The 27,784-nt window shown below is 39.0% G+C and overlaps 1 protein-coding gene across 1 annotated transcript; it reads right to left on the bottom strand.

The window, feature by feature from the left end:
• On the bottom strand, window positions 1-27,379 carry apc2 (APC regulator of WNT signaling pathway 2). Its single transcript, XM_067387419.1, has 14 exons — window positions 27,239-27,379; window positions 23,481-23,571; window positions 17,078-17,342; window positions 16,380-16,488; window positions 13,992-14,105; window positions 13,526-13,621; window positions 9,795-9,884; window positions 7,084-7,465; window positions 6,893-6,991; window positions 6,653-6,792; window positions 6,254-6,331; window positions 6,008-6,124; window positions 5,671-5,885; window positions 1-5,578 (listed from the first exon to the last, which is right to left on the bottom strand). Exons 1-14 carry the CDS (start codon window positions 27,377-27,379, stop codon window positions 1-3), a joined length of 7,515 nt encoding a protein of 2,504 aa, XP_067243520.1.
• Between the last annotated feature and the right edge of the window lie 405 nt (window positions 27,380-27,784).

The raw sequence follows: 27,784 nt of genomic DNA on the forward strand, positions 1-27,784 counted from the left end.
TTATGCTTCATGTTTTTCCCCTGTCTTTTCAGGCATTGTCGTTGCTTGACCCTGTGTCTGTGGAGAGCAACAGACCATGGGGCTCGGTATGTAGTTGAAAGGAGTAACTCTGACGGCTTTACTAGGGGAGCTCTGACGGAAGTGGCCAACGCCACCACTGTGGGTACTTTCCACTGACTGAAAGGTGGAGGATGATGCTGTGCTGTAGTTTTTTAGAGATCCATCTGAATCCCCATCTTGGAGGGTATTCCCAAAGGCCATGCTTATTTTTCTGGGGAGGGCCATCTTTGTGGGCTCCTCTGTAATGCTAAGACCTTTTTCAATTGTGGGAGAGGTGCTTGAGTTAATTTTGTTGGCTGAGTAGTCCTCAGTTTGAACAGTCGCGTCACTTGTTTTCCTTGATGCCAGTGTAATAGTAGGCAGTTTACCTGGTAGTGGTGGTGGCATCTGTTTGTTGCCATCAGGTGAAGGTAACAGAGGCAATGCAGTGGCTGGAAGGGTGCTCTTTAATATCTGGGGAACATCCTCATCACGAATCCTTCTCCAGGTCACTTTGTCAGCATTACGTGATCCAACCCTCTGCTGCCTCTGATTTGTGTTCCTTTCACTTTTAGCTCGTCCACTTGAGTCAGAGGATGAAGAGCGAAGAGAAGAGCGGCTAGTGACACGACTCAAGACATTTATGCTTGGTGAGGATGAATATCTTTTGAAGGTATCATCCCTTTTTTCTCTTGGCTTTGGTCCAGGTGTATTTCTCTGTGAGGCCCTGCAAGGACTTTCTGAGCTTGTTCGTCTAGCTGGACGTTTCATGGTGACATCTCTATCAATGGAGGTGGCTCTTGATAGAGCTATGCCCTGTCTGAGAACCTGTTCCTGAACTTGTCTTTGTCCTTGAGTCACAGGCATTCTTCTTGGGCCTTGAACTGCTTCCTTGAGCTCCTGACAACGAGAAGAACATAAGAAAACTGCTGGGGCCCCTGGACCTGCTCTTCGGGGTGAGGCATGCTGCGATGTTGGGACAGAACGTGAAGAAGCATCACGTCTTGAGACTTTTGATGATTCTTTGATGAATGTCAGTTGTCTGAGAAAGCCATTACGATCTGATTCACCACTACTTGAATGAGTAGATGTCATGCGAACCAAATCCAATCGGTTTGCTGGTAGGATTCTTTTCCCTGACATCTGTGTATTTTGTCTGCTGATACTGGGCTGGTTGGTTACTAAAGGTGAAATGTTTCTTGTTTGCCTTGATGGATTCTGCATGAATGGTATTCTAACAGGGGATTTCTGTGTTTTCCTGTCAATGGGAGATTTTGAATTTTGATTGATGTTTGAAGTGCTTTTGTCTGGTGGACTGCATGGTGCTGATGCCACCTTCTCCGGACCTTGTTTAATGGTTTGGGTTGGGGAGGTTACTTTTTTCTGAGGATGCCTGGAAGGTGTTGAACTTTGAGATGATCCTGAAGATGAGCTCTTTGGTATCCTGGCAGGTGGTGTTGAGCTTCTTTTGGGCAATGACAGCTGAGTGGAGTCCATGGGGTGACCCAGTCTGTGAAGGCTTCTTGACCTGTGTTGAGCTAGATTTGGATTTTTAGGAGCATCTGCTTTTGGTATAATTTTTTTAGGTGGTGGTCTTTGAGAGAGAGTTGTCTCCTTCTTGGGTGTGTATATGACAGTTCTACCCCTGAATACCACAGGCAAGTTTGGAACAGGTTTACGAGGGGCAAAATCAAGTGGTTTATTAGCCTTTTTGTCATCTTTGTAAACCTTCTTCTCTTTAGGAGTAAAGCTTGATCCAGACATAAATGACAGAACGGATTCAGACTCTGATGAGGGTTCCTGGGACTTTGAAGCTTGTAACTTGGTAATGATTGTATTTGCTCCTTCTTGTATTGCTCTCCATTCAACGCTATTGAGATCAGAGTCTTTGTCGGATGCCATTTCATCACTGTCTAGGTCAATATCAGGGCTCCACTCCTCTGTTGTTTTCTGAAGAGTAGCTTTCTGTTTGTGCTTTTTCTCAGCTTTCCTTTTTCTGGCAGTCTGCTTTTTCTTGTGTTGAGGCATAGCAGATGTTATGCATTTTATCAAAAGATCATCTTCTGAATCCATGCTGACTGAGCTTGGCGAGCTGTTCTCTTCAAATTGGTTAAGGTCTTGCTGTGATTTAGAAGGGCACTGAGTATTGGATGTAATATTATGTCTATTCCTTATCCATGTATGGTGAGGTTTATCATGATGTTCCTCAAATTCTGCATCACTCAAAGAGCTAAGGGAGGAACTCAAAGAGTAACATGGAGGTGCTTCTTCTAAAATTAGATTTTGCTTGATTCTGTGAAAACCCTTTTGGCGGGACTGGTAACTGTTCACTTGATCTTGTATATTAGCATTACATATTACATTAGTCTTGCTTGATTCATAATGTTGTTTCCGTCCAGTCCTATTCATCAGTCCATCCTGTCTGTCTATTTTATGGCAAATGGTCCCATCTGTAGTTGTTGGGTGGTGCCTGGACTGAAAGGATAAAGTGTTTTCCTGTGCATGGCTCAGAGTGCAGGTTTTCTGATTTTGGTACACCTCTGTGCTTTGTTTTCTTATGGGAATATCTAACTGTGGCATGCTTTTTGACAGATTCTGTCCTTGCTTTTGAATTTGTCGAACTGGAGACTGGCTTTGAATCCTTTGCTGGGTCATTTTTGCTGCCATCTCTTTACTTTGTATAAGTAATCTCTGAGTGGGCACCATATGTCTGATTGTTTTGTTCAGTTGGTTTGCAACTGTGTGAGACTGACATGTTATTTTAGTTGGTTTGTGGAAGCGAGAGAACATGCGTAGGTCTTCAATTCTCTTTGCCTCAATATCAACAAGCTCTTGTGTCTCTTTGTTTCTTCGCCAGTCTTTTATTCCTCTAGTTCTGACTGGATATTGGAGTGTTTCATCGCTCAAGGAAGTGGTGCTTGAGAAATTGATGGGCGTACCTTCAGCTGAGTCAGTGTAAGAGGAATCATCATGATAGATGTCTTTTGAAGACATTCCAAACTTTTGTCCAGTAAATATTTGACTGTTTTTATTCTGCAGCACCATATACACTGGTAATTGCACTGATTTTCGAGCCTGCATGTTGAGAACTTGGTTTGAGAGGTTGGGCATCACAGTGGGCCTTACCTTCTTAAACCTGGAAGGCATGGCAGAATTAATGCACTCTTTGAGAATTTCAATGTCATCATCTGAGTTGCCTTCACTGTATTGGTCTTGTTCATCCATATCCTCTTCCTTTTCAGAATCCTCTGGATCATTGTCTAGTTGGTTTAGCAAAGGAGTAAGTTTAAGCTCTACATCTTTCTGAACATAGTGTTCATGCAGAGGGAGGGCACTCAGACTAGAGGCACATGAGAAATTCTCAATTGGTTTTTCCACAGTGAAATAGATCATTGTGTCCAAATCTGGAGGTAGGTTAAACCTTTCTTTGAAGTCTGTGATTTCCATAATTTTGCGCAAACTGCTTTCCCACTGGCTTCCTACACCACTAAGCGCCTGTGTCTCTGGTCCACTTGATTCTGCACAGCACGGAGTTTTGCTGCGACTCGGAGGCATTGTTTGTCCTGGGCTGTCTGGTAGGTCACTGGGGCTAACAGTTCCACTTATCATTTCACTACATGGATCACTCTGAATAGAGCTGGCAATTGAAGGAGATTCAAAGCTGCCGAGTGAGCTCACTGAACTACAGCGGCTCATTACAAGAGGTGTTTCATGAATGTAGTTTTCTGAAGAGCTGGATGGTGTCCTGTCCTCAAGAATGATTGGGGACACTCCTCTAAGGAACCTCTTCTCATTTTTGATTGTACAAGGGATCTCAGTTGGATCAGAGCTGCTTATTTTCTGATCAGTTACTAATAACTGACTGTCACTCAAGTCATCAAGTGTCTCATTCTCATCCTCTTCATCTTTTCTCTCAACATTCACATCTTCCACCTCTATGATTTCTAATGAGGAGTCACTCTCCAGCTCATTTTCAGTCTGACTCTGTCCATCAAGTGCTCCATCCCCAGAAGATAAAGAGGACAGAGAACTGCAGCGAGAGAAGCATATTGGAGTGTTCTCTACAGAATACTTCTGAGGGGTCTCCAGCTGTCCTATTGTGGGACTTCTCGCAGAGCATATTGGGGAAAACTTGCTAATACTTCCGCCAGTCATCACTGTTGGAACCCAAGCTTGCCTACGCATTGCTTGAGCTGCCTGAACATTAATTGCAGTCTTTGCAACGCCAAACTTGGCAACACTCTGGATCAATGGAACATGCTGATAGGAGGGAGACAGCTTGACAGTTGGTATACTGGCGTCCGAAGACACCTTGGTTGATACAGTTGCAGGTGTTGATATAAAAGGTTCTTGACTCTTCTCTGTGTCTGTGGAACCTAACTCAGGCAAAATAGCATCTTTGTTTGTCTCAAAATCTCTTTCAGGGATCTCATTTTGACATATGACTCTAGAAATGTGTACACCACCGTTCAATGGTTCCTCGTGAGCTACCTTAAGGTCAAGTTTATTTGGACGTCGTTGTTCTGTTGGTCTTGCAGAGGTGTGAGTCTGTTCCTGACTGCCACAATAGCCATCACTGGTGCTTCCACTATTAAGGCTGTCATTGGATAAACTCGAGTTTGCTGTTTTAAGACGCAAGAAGGCATGTGCTCTACTGAGACGCTCTTTATGTGAAAAAGAGCTGGTGTCAGAGAGATGACAAGGGGAACATGAAATAGCTCGTGCCTCGTGAAGCTCATCTGGCCCATAATTCCAATCCACAAAATGATCTTCTGAACTGAGGCTGAAGCTGTCCTCTGAGGATGTATGCATGGTAATGTCTTCTACCAGTTTGTCAATTTTAGCCACTGTGTTGGTGATCTTCTTGGCTAATTTCTCAGCTGCCACAGTCACTTCATCATCAGGGGGTTGTGACCTTTTATTATCAGTTTGAAAGTTTTCAATGTCTTGTTCAGGCTCCCCCTCTCGCTTACGTGGCTGAGTATTCAGGAAGTTAGAATTGTTCAAGAACATGGAGAGCATGGAGAAGGTTCCTGTGTCCAAGCTGGTTGATATATTAGGTGCCTCGTCATCATCAAAACAACCAGAATCTGAGGCATAGTCTTTTGCTAGGCTTTCAATGTGCCTCAAAGGTTTGTTTATACTTTGATGTTTGAAACTTTGCTTCTCGATTGAATCAAATGTTTCTGCCAGATGCTTTGCATCTAATTCAGCCTCTAATGCTTTCTGTTTCCTCATGTAGAGGGATGGCATGCAGGATCCTGGGGATATAACAGCTGTATCTTTATATTTGTGTGGACGATTTGTGAGGAGGTTTCGCAGAGCTGCTGCACTTCCCATGGCTATCATTTTGTGCTTTGAGTGGATGAGATTGCGCAGCATGCTTACAGCTCCCAGATCCCACAGCAATTCCTGGTCCTTCGGACTACGTGCAGACAGGTTCCAAAGGGTTCCACATGCATTACTCACAATGGTCAGACTGTGAGATCGCAAATGTTGCAGCAGAGTCTGAAGGCAATTATGATCCCTGAGGATTTGCCTGAAATATGCAAACAGGAAGAAATTAAGTGATGTCACTGATACTTTGACCAAGACCTCTGCTTAATTTGTGAATGTGAATAAACATGATACCTGTAATCGTCTCGGGTAGCAATAAGACTGGACACGTTACGGAGGATGCCTCCACCGCTCTCAATAATGGCCAATGAGTTGGTTTGGCACCGATAAGTCAAAGTGCTAACCAAAAAGCCAAGAGCACCATCAACAGAACAAATTGCCACCTTATTCTCAGTGCTGTGTGCTGACAAATTCCACAGTGCACTTAAGACACTCTTTAAGGTGGATTCCTGTGGGGAAGACCATGTAAAATCACATTACTTACTGAGTGGTTTTGGAGCACAAATGTCACTAGTTTAATGGGTAAATCAGTTATCTTCACTTTTATGAAAAAAGAGATATTTGATTGTACCTTTGTAGCCTGCAATGCACATGTCATAAGTGCTGACACACTGCCGACATCTCTCAAAGCCCTTTTACTGTTGATATCAGCACGCCATGACAAGTTTCTCAGTATACTTGACACTACCTAAAAGTAATGACATATCATAGAGCTGATGTGGGCCAAATAATTACAAATGAGAGGAGTAAAAATACTGTTATATTTTTTCTTAAAGTTCATCTAATGGTTTGCTCTTTGGAGAAGTAACTTATATACCTGCTGTAATTCCTCGTTATCAGATGCAAGCTGTGCAACAATGGCTTGAAGACAGTTTTTCTTTGAGCAAAGAGTAGCCTGAAAAAGTAGATAAAGAGGATTTTGTTAACATCAAAAGAAGCTTTGAAAAATACTGTATGTGTCAGTTATACTTTTGCCTGGTACTGAATGTATATATTATCAGAATTGCAAAATTAACTACCAATGATCACATTTATATTTTGTTAAATTATTTTAATAATATAAAGTTTGCGTATATTTCAGTAAAAAAATATTTTTGGCCAGTGTGGCAATAACTTAATATTGAGCACTGATTATATAATTATAAATGAATGAAATTACTGATGTCTTTCATTTATACATGATTCTACACTTGTATGCAATCATTTGAAAATGTACCTTATTTACAACATCTCCATATGTAAGGTTAGTGAGTGCCATTCCTGCGTAACGCCGGAGGGCCATATTGATTGGCTCATTGTGCATGCCATACAGTTCTTGGTCCAGCTGCATTAGCTCTGCAATGGCTTGTAAGCCACCTAAAAGATACACAAATAAGTTTTTAGTGTGTTTTCACCTACAGAATACACTCTATTGCTCTTAGTCTTTGGTCTATTTAGAGAAACTGCATTCACGTACCTAGTTCATTCATTGCCCTGCGGTACTCTTCCTCAAAAGATAGCTTCATTATTGCGCACAAGGCCTGGCACATCTGGGGATCCACTGGCTCAGGGATTACTGAGGGCATAAGTAAATGTATATTTATATAAATAATTTTATATCATTGTAACAAAATGTATGGCATTTTTTTTTACTTAACTAGTGCTCACCTGTGGTTTTTCCACCACTAGGTGAAGGGGTACTTAAATGATTCTCAATCCAGTCCCAGCCATTCTCACAGTGCGAGCGGATCTGCTCTAGCACATGAAGAACTCTCATCTCGCGTCGTGCTTGGCCCTCATCTGGCTGTGAGTACACAATGTTGTGAAGGGCAGCACTGGCTCTGGAACGGGCTTCTCGACTATAGCCTCCTGCCCCAGCTGCCTCCCCAGTGCCTCCCTCATGTAGTATTTGCACAAGCAGTGGGACGCAGCCAGACTTGCGCATAGCAATGCAGCTTTCCTGTGAGCTTGACATTGCCAGAAGGGTACGGGACATCTCTTCCCGATCTCTAGAGGCTAGCATGGAGAGTAGCCAAAATACCATCTCCACCTGCAATACAAACAGTATAACTATAGTTGACATATATTATCTTACAGTTCATTATTGCACTATTGTTTTTGATACAATACGTTCAAATTAAAACTGTATGTATACTGCATATAAGGGTCAGAAATAAAATTGCAATGGACATCAATAACATCAAAATTCATGGGCTAATGTAGTAAATTAATTAACTGACAATTAAACCAATTATGTTATGATATTTTGTGTATTATTTATAGATATTTTGTGTTTGATGTTGATTTTAAAGTGGTCATGAATTGAGAATTAAAAATTTTTTGTACTATAAAAATATCCTTAATTGGTTAGTAAATTAAATCTGTTCAGCGTATAAAGTGATCAACTCTTCAGAAAATTTGGACTAAACCACTCTGTTAATATGGATTAGTTTTATTATCTCTTTATGGACTTTTTGAATTGTCAAAGTGGTAGTTGCGTGGACTGTCAATGGGGGGGGGGGTTTATACAGAAATTAAAAATATCTTAATTTGTGTTCCGAACATGAACGAAAGACTTATGGGTTCTGAATGACATGAGGGTGAGTAATTTATGACAGAATTTTCATTTTTGGGTGAACTAACCCTTTAAGTTTCAGAACTCAAAACGTCTTTGTTAGTCCAAAAATAGCTTTTATTGGAACCAAGCTGCCAAAATGACTAGTTTCAGATTTTGTCTCAGTAAGACATCACAGTGCGATGAAAGACCACCTTTGCAGAAGATAATCAATGCCTACTTCTATGTCATTTCCTCTTTAGCCCTGCCCACCAATTCATGCATGCTTGTTTGATGGCTTCATTTCCTTGTGGTTTCTTTATGTAAACAAGACATAATTCGTCGCAGATTTTCCAAGAGACTGAAAATGAAAGATGATGCAGTGCCAACTATATTGGATCCGACAGTAATATCGCAACACACAAGTGTGAGTAACCATGTTTTTTTTTTACCATGTGTCACTATCGCTTTGTCTGTTATAGATCATTTATTATGTACTCACTTTACTTTCACTTAACTGAAAATGATGAACGATGAATATAAGAATGACAGTGTGACAAACAATGGTATATTCATCCAGTTAGTTTACATGAAACACCATAAGTTATTCTTTGTCAACTATAACTGTGGTAACTCCAAGTAAATAAACTTTATTTGTCACAACCAAGACTTATGCATAAATGTTTCACAGTTGGCAAATGTTTCAACTATGTAATAAGATATACACCTTTTTGTAATGTCTGTATTTGAACACTACTATAAATATAAATAAAGATGATTCATTACTACACTGTCACAGACTGGAGTATCCTTGGTATTTGAGGTGTAGGTTTGTTGTCATCACTATAGCAACATTAGGCACCAGTGTTGTCTTCTGTTTCGGGATCAGACTCCGGCTCAAACATGCGTGGCTGAATTTGACCGGTTGCCATTTTTTAAAATCTTATGTTTTCAAAACAATTCCACAAGTATAATGGCGGGGATGCAGAAAATTATTTTAATATGCAAAACCCAATCATAGCAGGGGGTGTTTACTTCCAAGTCTTGAATGCAGCACGCCTATCCAAACGGAGTGCTTCAAAGAGAGGGTCAAAAACAGGATAGAAAATAACCTATTACTTTTAAATTATGATGTTTTTGATATAAAAATCTTGCTAACATTATAAATGGACATCAGAGATCTTTATAAAATGTTTAAATGACAACCTTTAAAGGCAACCATCCATCCATTCTAAAAACTGCTTGTCCTATTTAGGGTCACACAGGGCTTGACCCTAGAGCCTATTTCAGCACAGGGCTAACACACATGGATATATTCACTTTCACACCTATAGGCAATATAGGGCAAGATTTACTTACAGCTTGAGCCAGTGCAATCCCCCTTTTGGCATTAAAAATCTAGTCAGGATTTACTACAGACAAAAAGGCATGGACACAGTTATTTTTGCAGCTGAACTTATTGCATATGCATTTGTAGGAGTTTCCCTTTCAGACACAAAATTTATGGGAGGAGAGTATTGAACCATGCAAGGTGATAAACTAATGTTTGCGCTAGTCAATTTACTGTATTTGCACCATCCGGTTGCATCTGTTCTTTTAATTTGCGCATTGTCAGTAGATCATGTGCAGCCCTTAGTGTCTCCAATTCACCTCTCCTGCTGTGAGGTGACAGTGCTACAACCATAAGCACTCAAATTTATTTCAATGCAAGTTTTCAAATATGAGGTAGAAATACATAGACCAGTATGTGTATCTTTACAGAAAGGAAAATATTGCCCCTTAGTAAAATAGTTTATACACACATAAAACACAACAATGCTCTTACTTTGCTCCCTGCTTCTCCAGAAGCATCCAAGGTACCAGTATTCCCAGTATCCATGTCAGGGACAGATGTTTTTGAGAGGCACTCGGTGCTCTGTGAACACAGAGAATATGGTTTATTATTTGTTACAATTTTGTACAGCAGGTACTTGGAAATTTGGTTTATATGACTTAACACATTAATATTTTTCAAAGCAGCAAAATAAATCTGTGCTATAGTAAGAATGATCCACGCATATTGATATTTGTTTAAAATCTGTTTCTGTTTGATTTAGCATTTGCACTCTATCTGCATGTGGAGAGTGAATCACTACCAGTGCCAAAGCACTTGATTCATTCTTGCATGGTCAAACCCATCACTATAGCAACATTAGGCACCAGTGCAAAAAATACAATCTCTAGACAACTAGATTGCACAAAAAGAACACAGATAAAACTCAAATTATCTTCTAGAGTTTTCATAATATAATTTTGTAGATTTTGAGTTCAATATAAGTAGCATTCAGTAAAAAAAATACAGAAAGGCTTAAGTAGTAAATTATTTTTTTTCCCTTAAAACTCATCTTTGATTACCAAAGTGAAAAAAAATTCTTCATGCCTTAAAATAGCTTGAATGTAACTCTACACCCTTGCCTCATTTAAAATACACGGATCAATGAATATGCAAATTAGCCACGCCTCCACTCGCTCACGCCAGCTCTGAGAGTCTACTGTTGCTGTAATGACAACTGACAAGCAATTTGTTTGTGTTGGATATTTAAGAAAAAAAGATTGCTTCGCTTCGTATATTCAGTTTAACAGCTCTGCAACTCAACTGAATATTTTCTGACGCTTAAATTGTGTTTTAAATTATGAATTGGTAAAACGCCTTTGCAAAACGTTTGGACTGCTCTCTCACTGAATCACCTGAAGAGATTTCTCAGTAAAACAGACAGTATCGAGAGAACAAGCAGCCGTTTTTCTCAGTGAATATGCGTTAAATTGATGTTTGACAATTTTGTTGCTTTTAAGAGTTTTCAGATTTTAAAAAATGAAAATCCTGCAGGCGCCCGTGCCTTCTCCGTACATGAAATAAATGCACATCCTTGAATGAGTATGGATTTCCAGCGTATTTACTTGAACTTATCAGGTAGGCTATTATCTATGGTTTGATCCATTCCAGAGGCGGCCAAACAGAATTTATAATGGACCAAATAAGTCTCTCAGAACTTGACGTGCGATTCCACACTGACTGAGATATGTACATAAATCACAATCACACGCACACGCTCTAGTATTAAAATATTTCGAAGGACAAAAACATGAACTTTATTGGCTTTAGCCTACTTCAAGTCAGCTGTCACTTTACTTAGTGTGAGGTACAACGTACTTAAGAGTACGTTGTTGTGATTGGTTACAAGGTAGTCTGTGACGTCACAAACACCCACTATTTCAAACCGTGGAATAGTAACCGCTTCAAAATCCCGGTTACTATTCACTCTCATTATAAAACTTGGAAGAGCCAGAATATTTTTTAATATAACTGATTATGTATGACTGAAAGAAGAAAGTCATATATACCTAGGATGGCTTGAGAGTGAGTACATTATGGGATAATTTTCATTTCTGGGTGAACTAACCCTTTAAGCCTAAACTTGACATAAACAGTAAACTTGTCCTTCAAATCTGATTGGTTGATTGGAATGTTTTTACAGGATCAACAAAGATGCTGATCCAGAAACATTGTACTTGGTGAAATCACGTTCACCAGAGTAAAACATGGTTTAAAATTAATCCCAGGATACATCTCATAAAGTTTGAGAGAATTTCCAGTATACAAAGCTGTAATCTGGACAAAGGGTGCCTAACATAAAATATTGTTTCTTAGTTTATTTTATCCTGACTTTATCATTTTAGATTTCTCAGCATCATTAAACACTACTTAGTTCTCAACAGCTCATTGTCAGTCTGGTGCAGTGTTGAGCAGACAGATGACTGTGCTGCGGTGGGAATCCCTTAGTCTTAGAGAGCTATGCTCCAAATTACAGCTTCACACTTGCCAAGCATCCCAGTTACTGAGTAGCCAATAGGAGGCAGCTTGCAGAGGGCATACCCTGTTTTCTGCATAGCAACATTCATGCCAGCCTGTGCTGTGAGACAGTGCCAGGTGAGATTGGGCAGTGCAGCTATGCAGTAAAAAAAGAAAAATCCTAGAAGAATAACGCCTCTGATTTTCATAAGCTGAGTGGCCATGGCAGAAATACGATATGGTACTGTAAAAACTCATCATTCCATCAGTAAAACACTGAATTAAATGTTTCATTAAATTACCATAAATATTCAATATAATAATTAGCAGTCATGATACACTACAGTGGAAACCACATACATTTATAAATCATTAAGACAAATTCATGCTAATTACAATTTATATTTTCCAAAAGCAGATTAAAATGAGCAACTACTGTACTAGCAACCCAAAAGCAACTTTTACTTTTAGCCCAGTTATATAATGTAAATTGGCATGTATAATTTTATATAGTAATTCCTCTTTACTACCTCAATCCATTACCTGTGCCTTTAATGTCACATTTTAATGTAACTTTTCCAGCACACTGGTTCATTCAACATTGTACTCTGGTTTTGTGTTGCCCTTGGTAATGGCAAACCCTCACTAGTTTACAGCATCTATAAATTGTTCTGTGAAAATGCCACTACTGAGAGATAAAAAACAGAGGAGAAACATATTTGTAGCATTTTTATGTTAGCAAATAATTCACCAGAATTAAATCATAAAAGTGCCATTTCTTTCTAGCAATAATGACTGTGACTGTAAAACGTTCCAGTCTTCACTAAACTATCATAAATTACAAATTATTATTGTTGTTAAAGTTCATATATGAAAAATATTTTTAAGATTTGTAGTGTTAATATCAGGTGGTGTAACTATTAAATATAATGTAATATTTAAAATGATCAATATAACTTTCCCTGGTGTGATATTTAATGCCTTGGGACACTGTTTTATGGTTGCATGTTGGTTATACCTCATTCACTTGCCTTTGATTTAGCAGACAAAACATTTTAAAATATTAATAAAGTTTTAAAGGGATAGTTCATCCAAAAATGAAAATTTTGTCACCCTCATGTTGTTCCAAACCTGTATGAGTTTCTTTCTTCTGTTGAACACAAAAGAAGATATTTTAAAGAATATTGGTAACCAGAGAGTTGATGGTAGCCAGTGACTTCTATAGTATTTTTATTTAGTTTTTTCCTACTATGGAAGTCAATGGCATCCATCAACTGTTTGATTACCAACACTATTTAAAATACCTTATTTTGTGTTCAACAGAAGAAAGAAACACATACAGGTTTGAGGGTAAGTGATGACAAAATTTTTGGGTGAGCTAGCCCTTTAAAACCAAAGTGCTTCACTTATATAAAGTTTACAAAAAAATCAGTAATTTCAGCTTTTTTAAAAAAAAGAAACTTAAAAACTTCAGACAGTTATCTGATTTTTTTTAACTCTGATTTTTTAAAAAATATCAAAATGAATTTAATTTCAGAAAGTGAAAACATTCATTGTAGAAGAGGTCTCTATATTGTATGTCTCATTTGCTTTTTTTTTTAAGTGTTTTTGAACATTTTAATATTTCTGGACAACAACAACAACAAAAAACCTGAGTGGCACATCATTAATCATTTAAGGCATTTTATGATTCAGGCTCAAATGGAGGACAGGGGAGTATGTGTCACCTGAGTCTCTGGTAGAGCACTCTTCTCTTGAGGACCACGCGAGCTCTGGGCCTCATGAAGCTCTTTCTCCAGCTGCTCCAACCGAGCAACACGGATCTGTACGCAGAAACACACAGTGATTAATAATATCCTCAACATTCTAATGCCTTGATAGCGATTCTTTGAAGGCACATTTTCATATACCACTTTAAGATACACCATATTATCTCTGCTACAAAGCCCATTTTAGCCATAAAGTTCATCCAGCATGGTTTGACCGAGGATGTCTTGCTGGTTAGGGAGGTTAAGAAGCCTGGTTGGGGACACCAGAATCCAAAACACAGCAACTGTCCTGAATGCTTGAGTGTTAGATTTGCAGTTGATAAAAGCGTGACGTGGTTGTGACTGACATGTGACACTAAAGCTGGATTTACAGCTGGATCTTTGTAGATGAAAACGTGGCATTTAATCTATAATCTGTTCTTACTTGTGTTCTCTGAACCATCTCGTCACTGGTGCCGAAGCGTTCCTCCATCACGGAACGCAATTGCTGAGCTTCAAACTCCAACTGCTGACGAATAAAATCCACTTGCAAGGAAAACTGTGAAGCACAGAAAAATGCAGAAATATCATTTGTACTGCACACATACCATTGTTCACCATTCAAGGAACAAGAACGAATTTCCAGAGACATGAAAGTATTTTACAGACTAAAACTAATCTATAAAAGCTATTCTATAAAAAGCTTATATTTTATAGAAAAGAGCTGCATAAACATTTTGATAAACTTTCCCTTTTGTATTCAATGGAAAAAAGACAGTCAATACTGTTTTGGAACAACATGTTAGTGAGTTTTGAGTTACACTTTATTTTGTGTCCTTGTTACAGTAGCTATGTTTCCATCACCCTGTTTTTATGTGCATTTTGAATTATCGCATCAGAAACGAGTAATGGAAATGCCCAATTTCGAAAAAAATAAAAATAAATTTGCAAAAAAGTTTTTACGCTCGCTTAAGGTGGTTTTTGACTTGTGCGAAAAAGTGTTAATGCGAATAATGGGAGACGGAAACACATTTGCCGAATTAATTCTGACATAGCGAACGTTAAATTCTCGTGACTAATCATCTGTTTCCACTGATGGTGTTGTAACAGACATGCTATACATTTATGTTTGATTCATGTGCACTTTTGTACTGGAGTGTCGCAGGTTTTTTGTTGTTGTCCTTTCACATGTGTGTGATGCTTAATAAAGTTGAGAAGAGTTCAGACGGCTCTTGTTTATTGTTTTCATATTCATTAAGTGTTTAGGCAAAGCTTTCAGGAACGCTCTGTCACAGTGTTTTATTTACTGTTGGTTACTAGGTTACCATACCACTGTCTTCCGCTCGAACAACTTGATGGAAACGCACCTAATGTGCAGTCGTTTTTTGCGAACTTTGAAAAGATTCTCTTCGCGTTTGGATGGAAACCCAGCTAGTGTAACTATATATAGTGTAACCTCTTTCCACAAGCCATTAGGCTCCTGAACAATACATAAAAACATTAATGACTTCACTTCTTATATTGTTGCTGACGGCTGCACTGATGTATATGTTTTGTGTATATTTTTGCTACTTAGTCTTTGTATTTTTATTATATGTACATATTGTGTAAGGGAGACTGGCAAATAAGAATTTCATTGTGCGGTCTAAAATTGTGGTGTATTTTACTGTGCATATGACAACAAATAAGTGAATGAATTGAATATTTAAAGGCCCGCTGAAGTGTCTTGGAACACGCAGCATTATTCAGTGTGTTGACATAATTTCAACTGAAACAGGAAGACGGCGATGTATCGAACAGCCCTGCCCCTTTTTTGAAATAGCCAATAGCATTTTGTTTATATCACAGCTCGGCCAGAACCGTTAAACTCAGTAAAACCTCTGTTTCCTTTTAATATCTAACAGTTTATCCTCCTAATCTCCTCTATATCACTTTAAAATATAACATTCTGTGCAGAATTTAACTGGGTCCGATACCTTTCGTGGTCTGAGCCAATTCGCGCATATGATCCACTTTTTGCTATCGTGTTTCTGGGCCAGAGCAGACTGTGCTCGAGCTGCGGCGGTTCACATTATACTAGCGCAAAAACTGACTTCATTCGCGTCAATGGAAAGCAAATTTGCACTGTCTGAATCGTTCCCTACTCTCTATATAGTGCATTATGTGCCATTTAGAAACTAGTAAATGTGTGAACAAATGTCAATTTCAGCCACAGCTTCAATGTCTGTTGATAGTGTAGGAGGGGGTGGAACTTCAGATTCTAGAAAGCATTTGATTGGACAGAAGATGAGCTTTAATGAGAAGCTGAAGTGTGATGTGATGTCATGAAAATCCGTGACCCATTTTAGCAGAAGTGAGAGACTGTAAGTTCTGAATGCTTATATCTCCTTATATCTGTAAATTGTGTCATTGTTTTGGAACACACCAGCTTATTCATAACATTAAGGCTAACATATTCATACTAAAAGCTAAAAAACCTACATTTTGATTTCAGGGGGACTTTAAGTACTGGATAATAACATGTACTTACTATATAATTAGGGCTAGGGTTAGGTTTAGGGTTAGTTGCATGTAATTATGCATAATTTACTGTTATTACTACAATACGTACATGTAACATGTGTAACAATGACACTTTACATTTTTGGCCGAACTATCCCTTTAAGAATTATAGCTGTTATTTCAAACTAGACAGTCAAGGGCATTACCTGACTCAAAAAAAATCTCCATTTAGGACAGTCTGTGGTCATTATCGGTGACCTCATTTTTGGCTACAGATGGCACACAGACCTATCAGTGAGTAACTGGGGTGTAAGTTGTTTAGGCTGTTTACCGTATCAAGCCGTGGCAGTTCAGCCAGTCTCTGAGACAAACCCTGCAGCTGTGAGTAATACCATCGCCGCTCTCTCTCCTCTTTCTCTATTTCACTCAGCAACATGGACCTACAACACACAAATCACATTCCTGAAACATGAAATTGCTGAAATCGGCCAGCGTTGAGAAGAATTCAGAATTTAAGAATTTAATCACTTATGAGTGTAAATTTAAATGGAATAGGTCATAGCCCACATGATGCTGAATAGCCCACAGCAGCAGAAGACCACACTGGGTGCCCAATTTATTTATAGACCACACTATATATCCAATGTTTTTTCTAAATGTTTTATTATTTTAGGCACCTAACACTTAATTGCTCCACAGCAAAAAATGGCTGCCCACTGCTCCAGGTGTGTGTCCACAGTTTGCAGTGTGTGTTCACTACTCACTGCTCCTAATGTGTGTGCACTAACTGGAAGGGTTAAATGCAGAGGACAATTTCCGAGTGTGGGTTACCATACTTGGCCTTCACATGTCACTTTCGCTTTTAAAACTGGACAATAGAAGATTGGAAAAATGTTGCATGGTCTGATGAGTCTAGATTTCTGCTGTGACATTCAGATGGTAGGGTCAGAATTTTGTGCAATTAACATGAAAGCAAAGAACATTTTGGTTAAAAAACAGATGATGAGTGTTTAGATGTGATGATCTCACCTCTCTTTACAGAGTTCCTCTAAGTGCTGGGCAGTGACACGGCCTTCTCCAGTCACCTGATGAGGGTGTCCAGGGTGCAGGGCTGTGCCCTCTCCAGATGCAGATGAAGACTGGCGGGATGGTGGACAGATGGGACTCCTGGCTCTGCTGATGCTTATTCTCTCCTCACCTTCCCCTACCTGGCTAGCCATTGTCTCCGGAAACACACGCAGGTTGTGAGGCTGGTACTTGAGCTCGTAGTAATTGGTCAAGTCCATATGCAGCTCTGTAAAAACAAGGAAAGAAAAAAAAATGTTTAGGTCTTTTTATAGTTTTCATTTAGTACTTGTGGATTTGTACAAATTACTCAACTAAAATAAATTTCTGTTGCTGTAGTGCAGTACATTTAGTAGTAGTTTACTTTGAAAACAGTAGTGCAGGAAACAATATCTACATATCTACAGTCTTCTGTCTCTAAAAACTAGAACTGTTTTGACAATATTGAAAAATCATTATTAATCTATCTTCATTTTAATGAATCAATATCGATTATTAAATCCCAAGATCAGTAGTCTATGCTGTTCCCTTTTGAGGGAACTCGCGCTGCGTCAGAGTCTTGGGAGCGCTTGGGAACACCTCTGCGTGATTGCGTCATGAAGCATGTGTAAAATCAGCCCAATGGTGTGACGGAACATCACAGGGAGGTAACGTCATTGACCAGGAAACTATAAAGCATATCCAGATCAAACTATAAAGCATATCCAGATCGCTTCTGTGTCTTCAGCAAGCGATCTGTGTTCGGTCAGTCCTATTTATTGTTGTCTGTCAACCATCACTCATTTATCATTATATATATTATGGCGAGCAAACAGCAATTTAAATCCTGTGTTCCTCCTCGCCCTCGCTTCATCCCGGGTGGAGATACACACAATTTATGCATTGCTTGTCTGGGAGTGGAGCATGCTCAAGCCACCCTCGAGGAGGCTGGTTGTGAGCATTGTGAGCATCTTCCCCTGAGAACACTCTGCTCTCGCTGGTCACTCTTTGAGGAGGGTGACCAGGCAAGTGTTCCTCATGCTTCTGGTACAGCTGTTGCTGAGGCATAGCGATGGCTGCAATCGTGAGGTTTGCATATGGATCTATTAGAGGGTTTAGAGATGGGTCCCGCCCTATCTCTGCCCTCACCTGCTGGATCCAGTGCTTTTCTAGGGATTTGGAAGCACATGCTGCGGTTCCTTTCATCCCGGGGGAAGTACCCATGCTTCAGCTGTCTGGTTCTGAGGAACTGGACATTGTAAGCATGGATCCTGGAGATGTTGAGGACTCACCACTTCACACTCCAGCTTATGAGGAGATCATGGAGGTTTTAACTTAAGTGTTCAAGAGTTATGGCTGTGGAGCAATGCCTAAAGTTGAAGAGATGCTAGCCAGCTATCTCTCCCCTGAAACAGCATTGTCCCTTAAAGCCCTGACATTGCCCACCAGGCCAGTCAGAACCACATCAGCACAACACTACCCATGCTCCCCCTCAGAAAGATTGGGGAATGGGTCGGGACTCACAGCCAAATCCGACTTCAGGTAGAATGGATCTGAGAACTGTTGTTATCGTCAGTGTTGGTGTTGGGCTTCTGAAGGCAGTCAGGGGGAAGCGAATTACACCTCATTATATGGTGCCTATCTGCCTTTGTTGCCTTCAGGAGACCTTTCTGCCAACCCCGCCACCTTGTGTGTTTCAGGGCGCAGAGGTTTCCAGCGAGCGCATGATCCAGTCACTCACGCTGCGGCATTGGGGGGCTCGCATCCTCTCATGAGGATGTCTCAGCAGTCAGTTCAGTTCTTCCTTGCTGGTTCGCCGCTTCAGGGCGCCAAATTGATTGCACAAACAAAACCAGATTTTTGGCAGTGTGGAAACTTCTGCCAAATGTCTCTCAGTGGGTCCTGCAGATGATAGAAAAGGGTTGCAGAATTCAGTTTGGTTCTCGTCCACCCAGTTTCAACGGGGTCCTATTCACGGTAGTAGGCCCCGAGCAGGCTCTGCTAATGGAACAAGAAGTGAAAGCTTTGTTGTAAAGGATGCTTACTTCCACATTTCCATTCTTCCTTAACACAAGCAGTTCCTGAGGTTTGCTTTCGGGGGCGAATCGTACCAGTGTCAGGTTCTTCCATTCGGCCTAGCTTTATCACCCCGCACATTCACGAAATGCGTGAATGCAGCTCTGGCTCCACTGCGACTCCAGGGGATTTGCGTAATGAACTACATAGATGACTGGCTCATTCTTGCTTAGTCAGAACAGATGGTGGTTTGACATCGAGATGTCATTCTCATCCACATGAAAAAACTGGGCTTGAGGCTCAATTCCAAGAAAAGTGTGCTCGTTCCAGCTTAGCAGACCACTTTCTTAGGAGTAGTTTGGGACTCGACATTGACGCAGGCATGTCTCTTCCCTGCTCGTATCGAGTCGATTCCAGTACCAAATAAACAACTTAAAGCTAGGCCAATCCATCACTGTGAAACATCGTCCAACGTGATACCTTTTGGCCTGTTGTACATGAGAGCTTTGCACGGGTCTCTCAGGACCAAAGGGTTTTTTCCCCAAGGGGCAACCCATTTTGCATGATCAAGGTCAGGCGGCAATGCCTTCGTGCCTTGGACGTGTGGAAGAATCATTGGTTCCTGTCCCAAGGCCCAATGTTGGGAGCTCCTTGTCATTGCTTGGTGCTAACGATGGATGCTTCCCTCTTGGGTTGGGGAGCGATTGTGGGCAGTTGCTCAGCACAAGCTTCTCTCTCTAAGGGCTATGTATATCCCTGGGTTGATGAATCAGAAAGCAGACATCCTGTCGAGGCAGGGGCTGAGACCCGGGAAATGGAGACTCCGCCCCGAGTTGGTGAAGTTTCTATGGGAGAAGTTCGGTCAGGCGGTAGTGGATCTCTTTGCGTCTCGAGAGATGACTCACTGTCCGCTCTGGTTTTCCCTGACACAGCCAGCTCCCCTGGGGTTGGGAGCTATGGCTCAGACGTGGCCGAGGCTACGTCTGTACGCTTTTCCCTCGATCACTCAGGGAACCATGGTTACATGCGTAACCTGAGACATTTTCTGGTCATGTGTCAACAAAACTTTACTAAACATTATTTGTAGTGTGAATGCCATCCAATAATCACAAATAGCCTTGTGCTTTCTACTTTACAATGAAATTCAATTTAATGTGCTGTGACAGATCGCTGTAGCCGCCACAGTTCAACCGATCATCTCCCCTCTTTACTATTCACAAGTTCACACTTACAAATAATAAGATAGTTAACAGTATGTGCATCAGATAGTAATAGTATGCATATTAGGCGTGCTGTCCAAGGAGAGGGCTTTGAGCTTTGTATTTGGCCCGAACCCAGAGTACTCCCCTCATATTTTTGGTTTAGGAAAGTAACCAGGCGAGTGTGAGGAGACGGGTTGGTGGAGGGATGCTGAAAACTTTCAAAAAAAACATAGGTGAGTCGACTCCGTATATATATAGTTCTCCATGCTGATTGGGTAGACATGTTGATTGCTGATTGATGACTGCTGGTTGGAGTGAACTGATGATTAGTTAGATCATTTAAATGTGTTCCTCCCAAACTTTGTTAATAAAACTAGGGATGTGTCACGATTTTTGAATATTCGATTAGTCGATTTAATTATAGAATATCGAATAGGTTGTGCGATTGTCGTCTTAAAAAAATCCTCATGTTTCCATGTAATGTAACCAGAGGGAGGCGCGCGCGCTGCCAATAACGCACCTAAAAAGTTGTCAACAGCAGAACATAGACAAGCGTGGCATATAACAGAAACGTTAAAATCAGTGTTCACACAACACACGTGCCGTCATTCAGGCTGTTCACAATGATATAACGAGTTTGGGCAGCCTAAAATCAATATGGGTTAAGCTTGCTGCGATAGTCGGTGTTGCCGGTGTTCAGGAACAACATCGGTATCATAACTTGTCACCGCTCCCGAATTGGCGCCAATTTGAAAGTGAAAGTAAAATCCCCTCAGTCATTCATGGTGCGTGTCCACAAAAAGGTGCCGGACTGGACAAAAGCGAGGCGAACGCCGCGAGCGAGCGACACTGATAGTCCACACTGGCGGAGAGCGAGCGTTTTCAGTTTATTCCTCTGGAAGCTCAACGTAGGAATTAATTGAAAGCGCTCGCTCTGCTTCCCACTGTTATGAATGGCCATGCAGATTTTACTTTCACTTATATTAACAAACATATTAATATGTTTTAGCACATTACAATCATTATATGGCTTGAGTTAAGACGGCATATTCTCCAATGAATTAAACAGTTTATCAATATCACACAGATTGAAAGCGTGAATGGTCTCTCTCCCACTGTTTGTGTGTTGATGCGTGGGTGCAGGGGAGGGGTGCGATTTTCGAATAATAATCGAATAATTCCCAGCGATTTTCGAATATTATTTTTGCTTGAAATGCCCATCCCTAAATAAAACATCACTTAGTTATAGCACCAAATGATGAATAAACATCAGAAGGTATATTGAAAGAAACAGTACAACTTAGTGAAATGTATCCTGTCTCATGTAATCACTCAATCAGTATTTAGACAATGGAAAGATGTCAACAGCTTGTTATTAATATGTCACATAACATTATGTTTACCTCAGGAAAGCCATTCAATGTCCATAACTTGTTAGTTAACTAGCCAAATTAACTCTACAGATGCATTTTGCTAAATATATGCACTATTTTCATTGTATTTTTTACTTTACCTGTTAGTGGTCTTTATTATTTAACGTATGCTTGAAAAAATATGTAATGAAAATTTTTTTTTTATGAAAGCCACAGTTGTTGAAATAGATAGTACACTGTTGTAGAAATGTTATTCACTGTAGAATGTCGAAAATATACAATATAAAAACTTTATATGCTTTTTTAAATGTTTGTATAAGGTTGAATATTATATCTAAAAATAAATAACTATTGAATTTAATAATTTGGACACTGTTGTTAATTTTAATATTTAAAATGTAATATCAAAGTGATTTAAAATTTAATATTAAAGTGATGTATAGTTGGCACATAACTTGGTTTCCCTGTATAGTTTTTTTTTTTAAACAGAACTGAACCAGAACTAGTTCTCTGTTCCCATTCTATCTTGTCAGTATGATGTTTATGTATTGACCTTATTCCTGACTAGCCTACTGCGTTTCGAATTATGGGTTGCACTTCCGGTTTGGGAAACTTCTATTTTAAAAGACTGAAACTAATTGTTTAAAATCATAAGGTTGCCCTATAAATAAAGCTTATCCATCAGTTTGACTAAATGAGCTGTCAATTTTTCTTTTATGTTCTATTTTCAGATATCATGAGAATAACGTAACGCTTGGTATTTTAACGTGACATGTTATAACAAGAATATCTATGGCAAGAGCTCTTTTCAGCCGCGGCTTTCTATTCACATGATTATTTTCTTTTGTCCCTTTGCATACCGCTGTAATAGCATGAAAAAGGACAACATATACTGCACATTTGTGGTCTGTTCTTCCGATATAATTTACTATATATATCCCATTAATAATTCACTGGAATGCATGAAGAATCTCTTGTTTTTCTCCTCAAATCCTAAAAAAAAAAAAAAAAAAAAAAAAAACACAGTTTACACCCATAATTTGTGCAAAGCATCATGGGCCGTAGGAATAAGGTGGATACAGTCGTGGGGAAAAGTATGTGAATTCTTACATTTTGATTTCTGCAGAAATTGGCCATAATTGGTCATTTGTTCAGATCTTCAACTAATTTGCAATAACAGACAAATACAAACAAATTCTGCTTTAAAAAAAAACAAAAAACAACAACAACAAAAAACATGAACATGTCTATATTGAATAAACATATTCATCTCTATATTGAACACACCCTCAATGACCCAAAATAAAAGTACATCAACAACAGAATGGCTTGAATAAAAGAAAATAAACCTTGACTGAGATGCTGTGCTTGACCCATTTTTTAACTGAAATCGTTTGGAGGAATTTTGCAGTATTCCTTGACCGTTGTGCAGTTCTGATCGGCATTTATAGGACATGTTTGGTGGAGTTTTATTGTTCCCAAAGAAGCATTAACTAATTATTTGTGTTCAACTAAGTCATGAATCTTTCATCAGATTTGTGTAATACACTGTGTAACTTCAAATTAAATTTGACCAAAGACCAATTTATGCAAAAATCAAGTGTAAATTCAATTCCTGTTTAATTCTGGGATATTTTTTATGGTAGTTATAATATTATGCGAGATATATTGTACATTTATCAAAAACATGATTAAATAATTGAGGAATAAAAAAAAATACATCAGTTAAAAGACAAATGCTACAGATAAATGAACTGTGATGGCAATGGAGAGAAATGTATAAATTTATTGCAGTACCTTTGAGCTGGTCCAGTACATCAGTTCTGCCTGAAGAGGCAAGAGTTCCGGCCTCCTGCTCCAGTTTACTTTGCAGCTGCTTCAGAACCTCCTATTATAGCAAAATAAAAATAAAAAAGAGCAGTCATTGTTTGCCAGTGGAGACCAGTTTAGCAAAAAACAAAACAAAAAAACAAACGTATCTATTGTAAAGAAAAAAGAGATGCTTTTCTCATTTGAGTAACCGGACGACCTCATCTTTATAACGAATGCATCAGCTCTGTTTGAGGAGAGAACAGACTGTGAGACTTTGGCAAGGATTACGCTCAGCATGTGGGACACAGTGGAATCATGGGATATTGAATATGTATCACCTATAATCCCATGAAAGCAGTTGTTGAATCAGTTTCCATCAATGGTTTTGTGTAGAGAGCATTTCTACTGCATAGTAAGGGATAGTTCACCCAAAAATGAAAATTCAGTCATCATATACAGTATATACTCATGGCTTTTTTTTTAAAGGGCCCGAATATACTCATATTCTTTTTCGTTCTTCGCTTAAAAAGAAGTTCGCAATATGTGACCAGCGATATACTGTAGTGAACATCCTGATGCCTCCCACACTGCTGAGAGCTACGTTTAGATATGCTGCGCACCTACCTCTCAATAACAAAATAAGCACACAACAAAAATGAGTGCACAGGAGTTCAGAAAGCATCCGATCATAGCAATGTTGTTTGCACAAGCTCTGCAGTTCAGCACTCTAGTCACGTCATGTTTATTTATATAGCACTTTATACAATAGATTGCTTAAAAGCAAGCAGCTTTACAGTATTAAACATGTCAGTGTCTCATTTAATCAGAAGTACAATTTCATTTTCTACTATAAAGCAGCTCTCCAGATTTATGTATTTCTTGTTCTGCAGAACACAAAAGATATTTTGAAAAATGCCTCTGTCAGGGTTCTTTCAGACATTCTTGGTTCGAGCTCTGACACTCCTTTTTTTCTTGTTGCTGTAAGTGTGCGGTTTTGAGTTCGCTCGTGCTGTACACTCTTCTGTGTGTGTTGTTGTGTTCTTTGTAGCATTTTTATATCAGCTGTGTGCTTTCTTGTTGTCTTATACTGTGTAGCACGTGTCTCATCGGCTGCGTGCTTTCATGTTGCCATGTTTTGTGTGGAAATGCACTCAGTGAGAGCTCTCATTGGCTGCGTGTTGTGTCATGTTTGGTGTGAGCACACGGCTTGTCATGTTTGTTTCTATGTGCCATGTTTATTTTACCTCGCCCCTACTTGTTATCTGATTATTGTTTTTTGTCCCACCTGCTCTCCCTTGTTACCCTCCTTATTTCCTTCCCTGTTTACATGACAACGGTACACTAAAAGCAGAAAAGTTCTTCCCTTGTGTTATTCATGTACACATGAAAACGATGTCAAAATGATCCCTGTTCACAGGGATCCACAAAAATGGAAAACCCCCCACAATATTATGCATGCCAGGCCAGTAGTTGGAGATAGACTGAACACAATGTTGTCACAAATAGACTGAACGAATGAACGTTGGAGATAGACTGTATGTCAATGTTGACACAAATTCTTTTGTAGCTTACACTAAGAAAATAATGGTATCGTTTTCAAAAAGGGTGCACTTTGAAACCCATTTTCAAAAGTTCAGGCCCCCAAAAAGCTGTTGTCGACTAAATGAATGCATAAAAACTCATAAAAATGTTGTGTAAACAGCCTCTCTTGTGTTTGCAGTCCTGTGCCATTTCGTTGTCATTATTTACTTTTCGTGTCCAGCCCTGCCTGATGCTGTTTACCTTGACCAGTCTTGCCTTGTCCAGCTGCCAGTCCTGTTTTCCCCCACAGGGTAGTTTTTGTTTGTTTTTGTTTTATTGTCAAATAAAAGCCCATTTTCTCTCGATCTCTGAGTCATCCATTCACTCAAACCTGACAGTCTCAGTGTTCATCGTCCATATTGTCTTTTCTGTTCAGCAGAAGAAATACATACATACACTACAGGTTTGGAATGGTATGTGAGAGAGTAAATGATGATAAAATTATAATTTATGGGTGAACAATCCCTTTAAGTCTCTAAATACTGACTCTTAAGTTCCTCAAGATGTACAACTTATTAATATGCTTAGCAACTGTAAACAGTCTAAAGACAAATAAACATGGCAAAATAGTTGTATATTCTGATTATTACTAATAATAAATAACTATTTGTTTAACAATGATGTCGTATCAAAAACAGCATTTATTTGAAATAAAATTTTAATGAAATGTCTTTACTGTCACTTTTGATTAATTGAATGCATACTTTCTGAAGAAAAGTATTAATTTCTTAAAAAAAAATATATATTACTGACCCCAAACTACTGAATGGTAGTCTCTGTAAAACAAACTAAAACTGACAGAACTGTTGCTGTTGATTCCTAATGAGCTCTTCAGCGGTTTTACTTCCAACAGGATTAATGTCTCCAAAGCAGTTAAACTGACGAAACAGGCATGAATCTGCATTATTTAACCCACACTACCTTTTAAGAGTATTTCTTCATCTGATGAATTTCAATGCCATCTTCAGTGGATTTATGTGATTTGTTGGTGTGATTTCATGAGCAGAATCATTTAATATGAATATGATAGGAAAAAGACACTCCCATTTTACTGGAACACGAAAGCTGAACCGACATCACTCTCATGTAACACATCAAACATTCTGCAATTTAAGACTCAGGGTCAATAATAAAATAAGCTCCATGGTCTAATGGTTGCCTTTTCTGCTCAACTGAGAGCTGTAATGGACAACAGTGATTTAAAATGTGCTCGGACATCATTCAGCACAGAAATGCCGGGCATTCATCATTAGAGTCTCCAGACATTTTGTGGAAAGTAGGTCATGACTGATACAAATGCAAGCAATGGAGACTCGCTCTTGCCAAGCAGATCTACAACACACTGCTCAACATGACCAATGGTATTATAAAATATTTATGTACTTCATATAGAAAATAACAAAACGATCACAAATTCTGAACAGACAATATTCCAAGTGATTAAACTTGAGTCACAATACCTTTTTGAGGTTTAGACTCAAAACTTATACAATGGGTTAAAAAAAAATCAAATATCCAAAGTCCAAAACCACATGTAGTATCAACAAGAATATATATATATATATATATATATATATATATATATACAGAACTACACAAGTAAAATATATTTTTATACCCATTTTTATTTGCAAAAACAACAAAATTAGCCATTCTTAGGTTGACTTTGAAAATTGTAACTATGTTTCTATGTGGTGCTTTCAAAATATAGCTTTTTTTTTTTTTTTTTTAACTATTCAAAATGTCAACTTGTGCCAGAGGACTATAATATACCTATAATAAGCCTTTTACCAGAAAATGTACTAGTTTTTTCAAGCAATAAAAGATAAGAGCAGTACAGAGTTTATAGTAAACCTGCTTGGAAACTTTTGAAAATTGCTTAGTTATTATTTTTGCAATTTCGTTTCGTGCCACTAATGATCCACACACACTGCACCATTATGTTTATCATTCTTAAACATTACCCTGATGTTGTGTAACAGTTTCCGTTTTATGATCTGTTATGTAAATTCAGAAGCAGACCAAACATGTCTAGAATAAAAGCTCTAGTATCAGGTCTGACTCCAGTTTATGGGCCATGTTCATAATTGGGTGGACCAGTGACAGCTGTGGAGCCAAGGCTGTCAGTTTAATAATTTTGTGATAATTGGGGCTTCACTTACCTTCATGTCAGAGGTTTCATTCTCCAGCTTGGACAGGTGATGTGAGTTGTCCTGAAGCTCACGGCGCAGGTGAGAGTTCTCCTGACGGAGGTCCTCCACCTGCCGCACCAGCTGGTCATAGGAGGCCGTTGGGTATGACATCATCACTCGATTGGATCCCTGAAAAGGTCAGAGGGCAGTGGTCAGAGTCAATGCAATCACAGTTGGTTTGCATTCAACCATACATTGTAGCATCTTTTGAGAACAACATTGTAAGGTACACTATAAAAAAATGACCGTGATTTTAACGGTAAAAGACTGTAAAAATGCTACGGTGAAAAAGAGTTAATCGGTTTACAGAAAGTTTCCGTACTATATACGGTGAATAACTCTAATATCTAACAGTACATTTAATGTAATTTTACAGTAAAATAGCATTATATATGAGTGAAAAATAACAAGTTTTTGCATAATTTACAGTGAAAAAACGTAAACTGACATTCCCACAATTCCCACTTCACATTTAATGAATTTTCGTTGAAATAACTATGTTTCTTAGTTTTTCTT

The sequence above is a fragment of the Chanodichthys erythropterus genome, chromosome 6 (genome assembly GCF_024489055.1).
Source record: "Chanodichthys erythropterus isolate Z2021 chromosome 6, ASM2448905v1, whole genome shotgun sequence".
Classification (NCBI taxonomy): domain Eukaryota; kingdom Metazoa; phylum Chordata; class Actinopteri; order Cypriniformes; family Xenocyprididae; genus Chanodichthys; species Chanodichthys erythropterus.

Bases quoted from the DNA above. Each gene is read 5' to 3' on its own strand.
- apc2 (XM_067387419.1), bottom strand. From the start codon at position 27,379: ATGTCATACCCAACGGCCTCCTATGACCAGCTGGTGCGGCAGGTGGAG. The intron at 16,489-17,077 runs GTGAGATCATCA...TGTGTGTTGTAG, and splicing joins GAGGAACTCTGTAAAGAGAG to GTCCATGTTGCTGAGTGAAA. The intron at 6,332-6,652 runs GTACATTTTCAA...CTACTTTTTCAG, and splicing joins ATGGAGATGTTGTAAATAAG to GCTACTCTTTGCTCAAAGAA.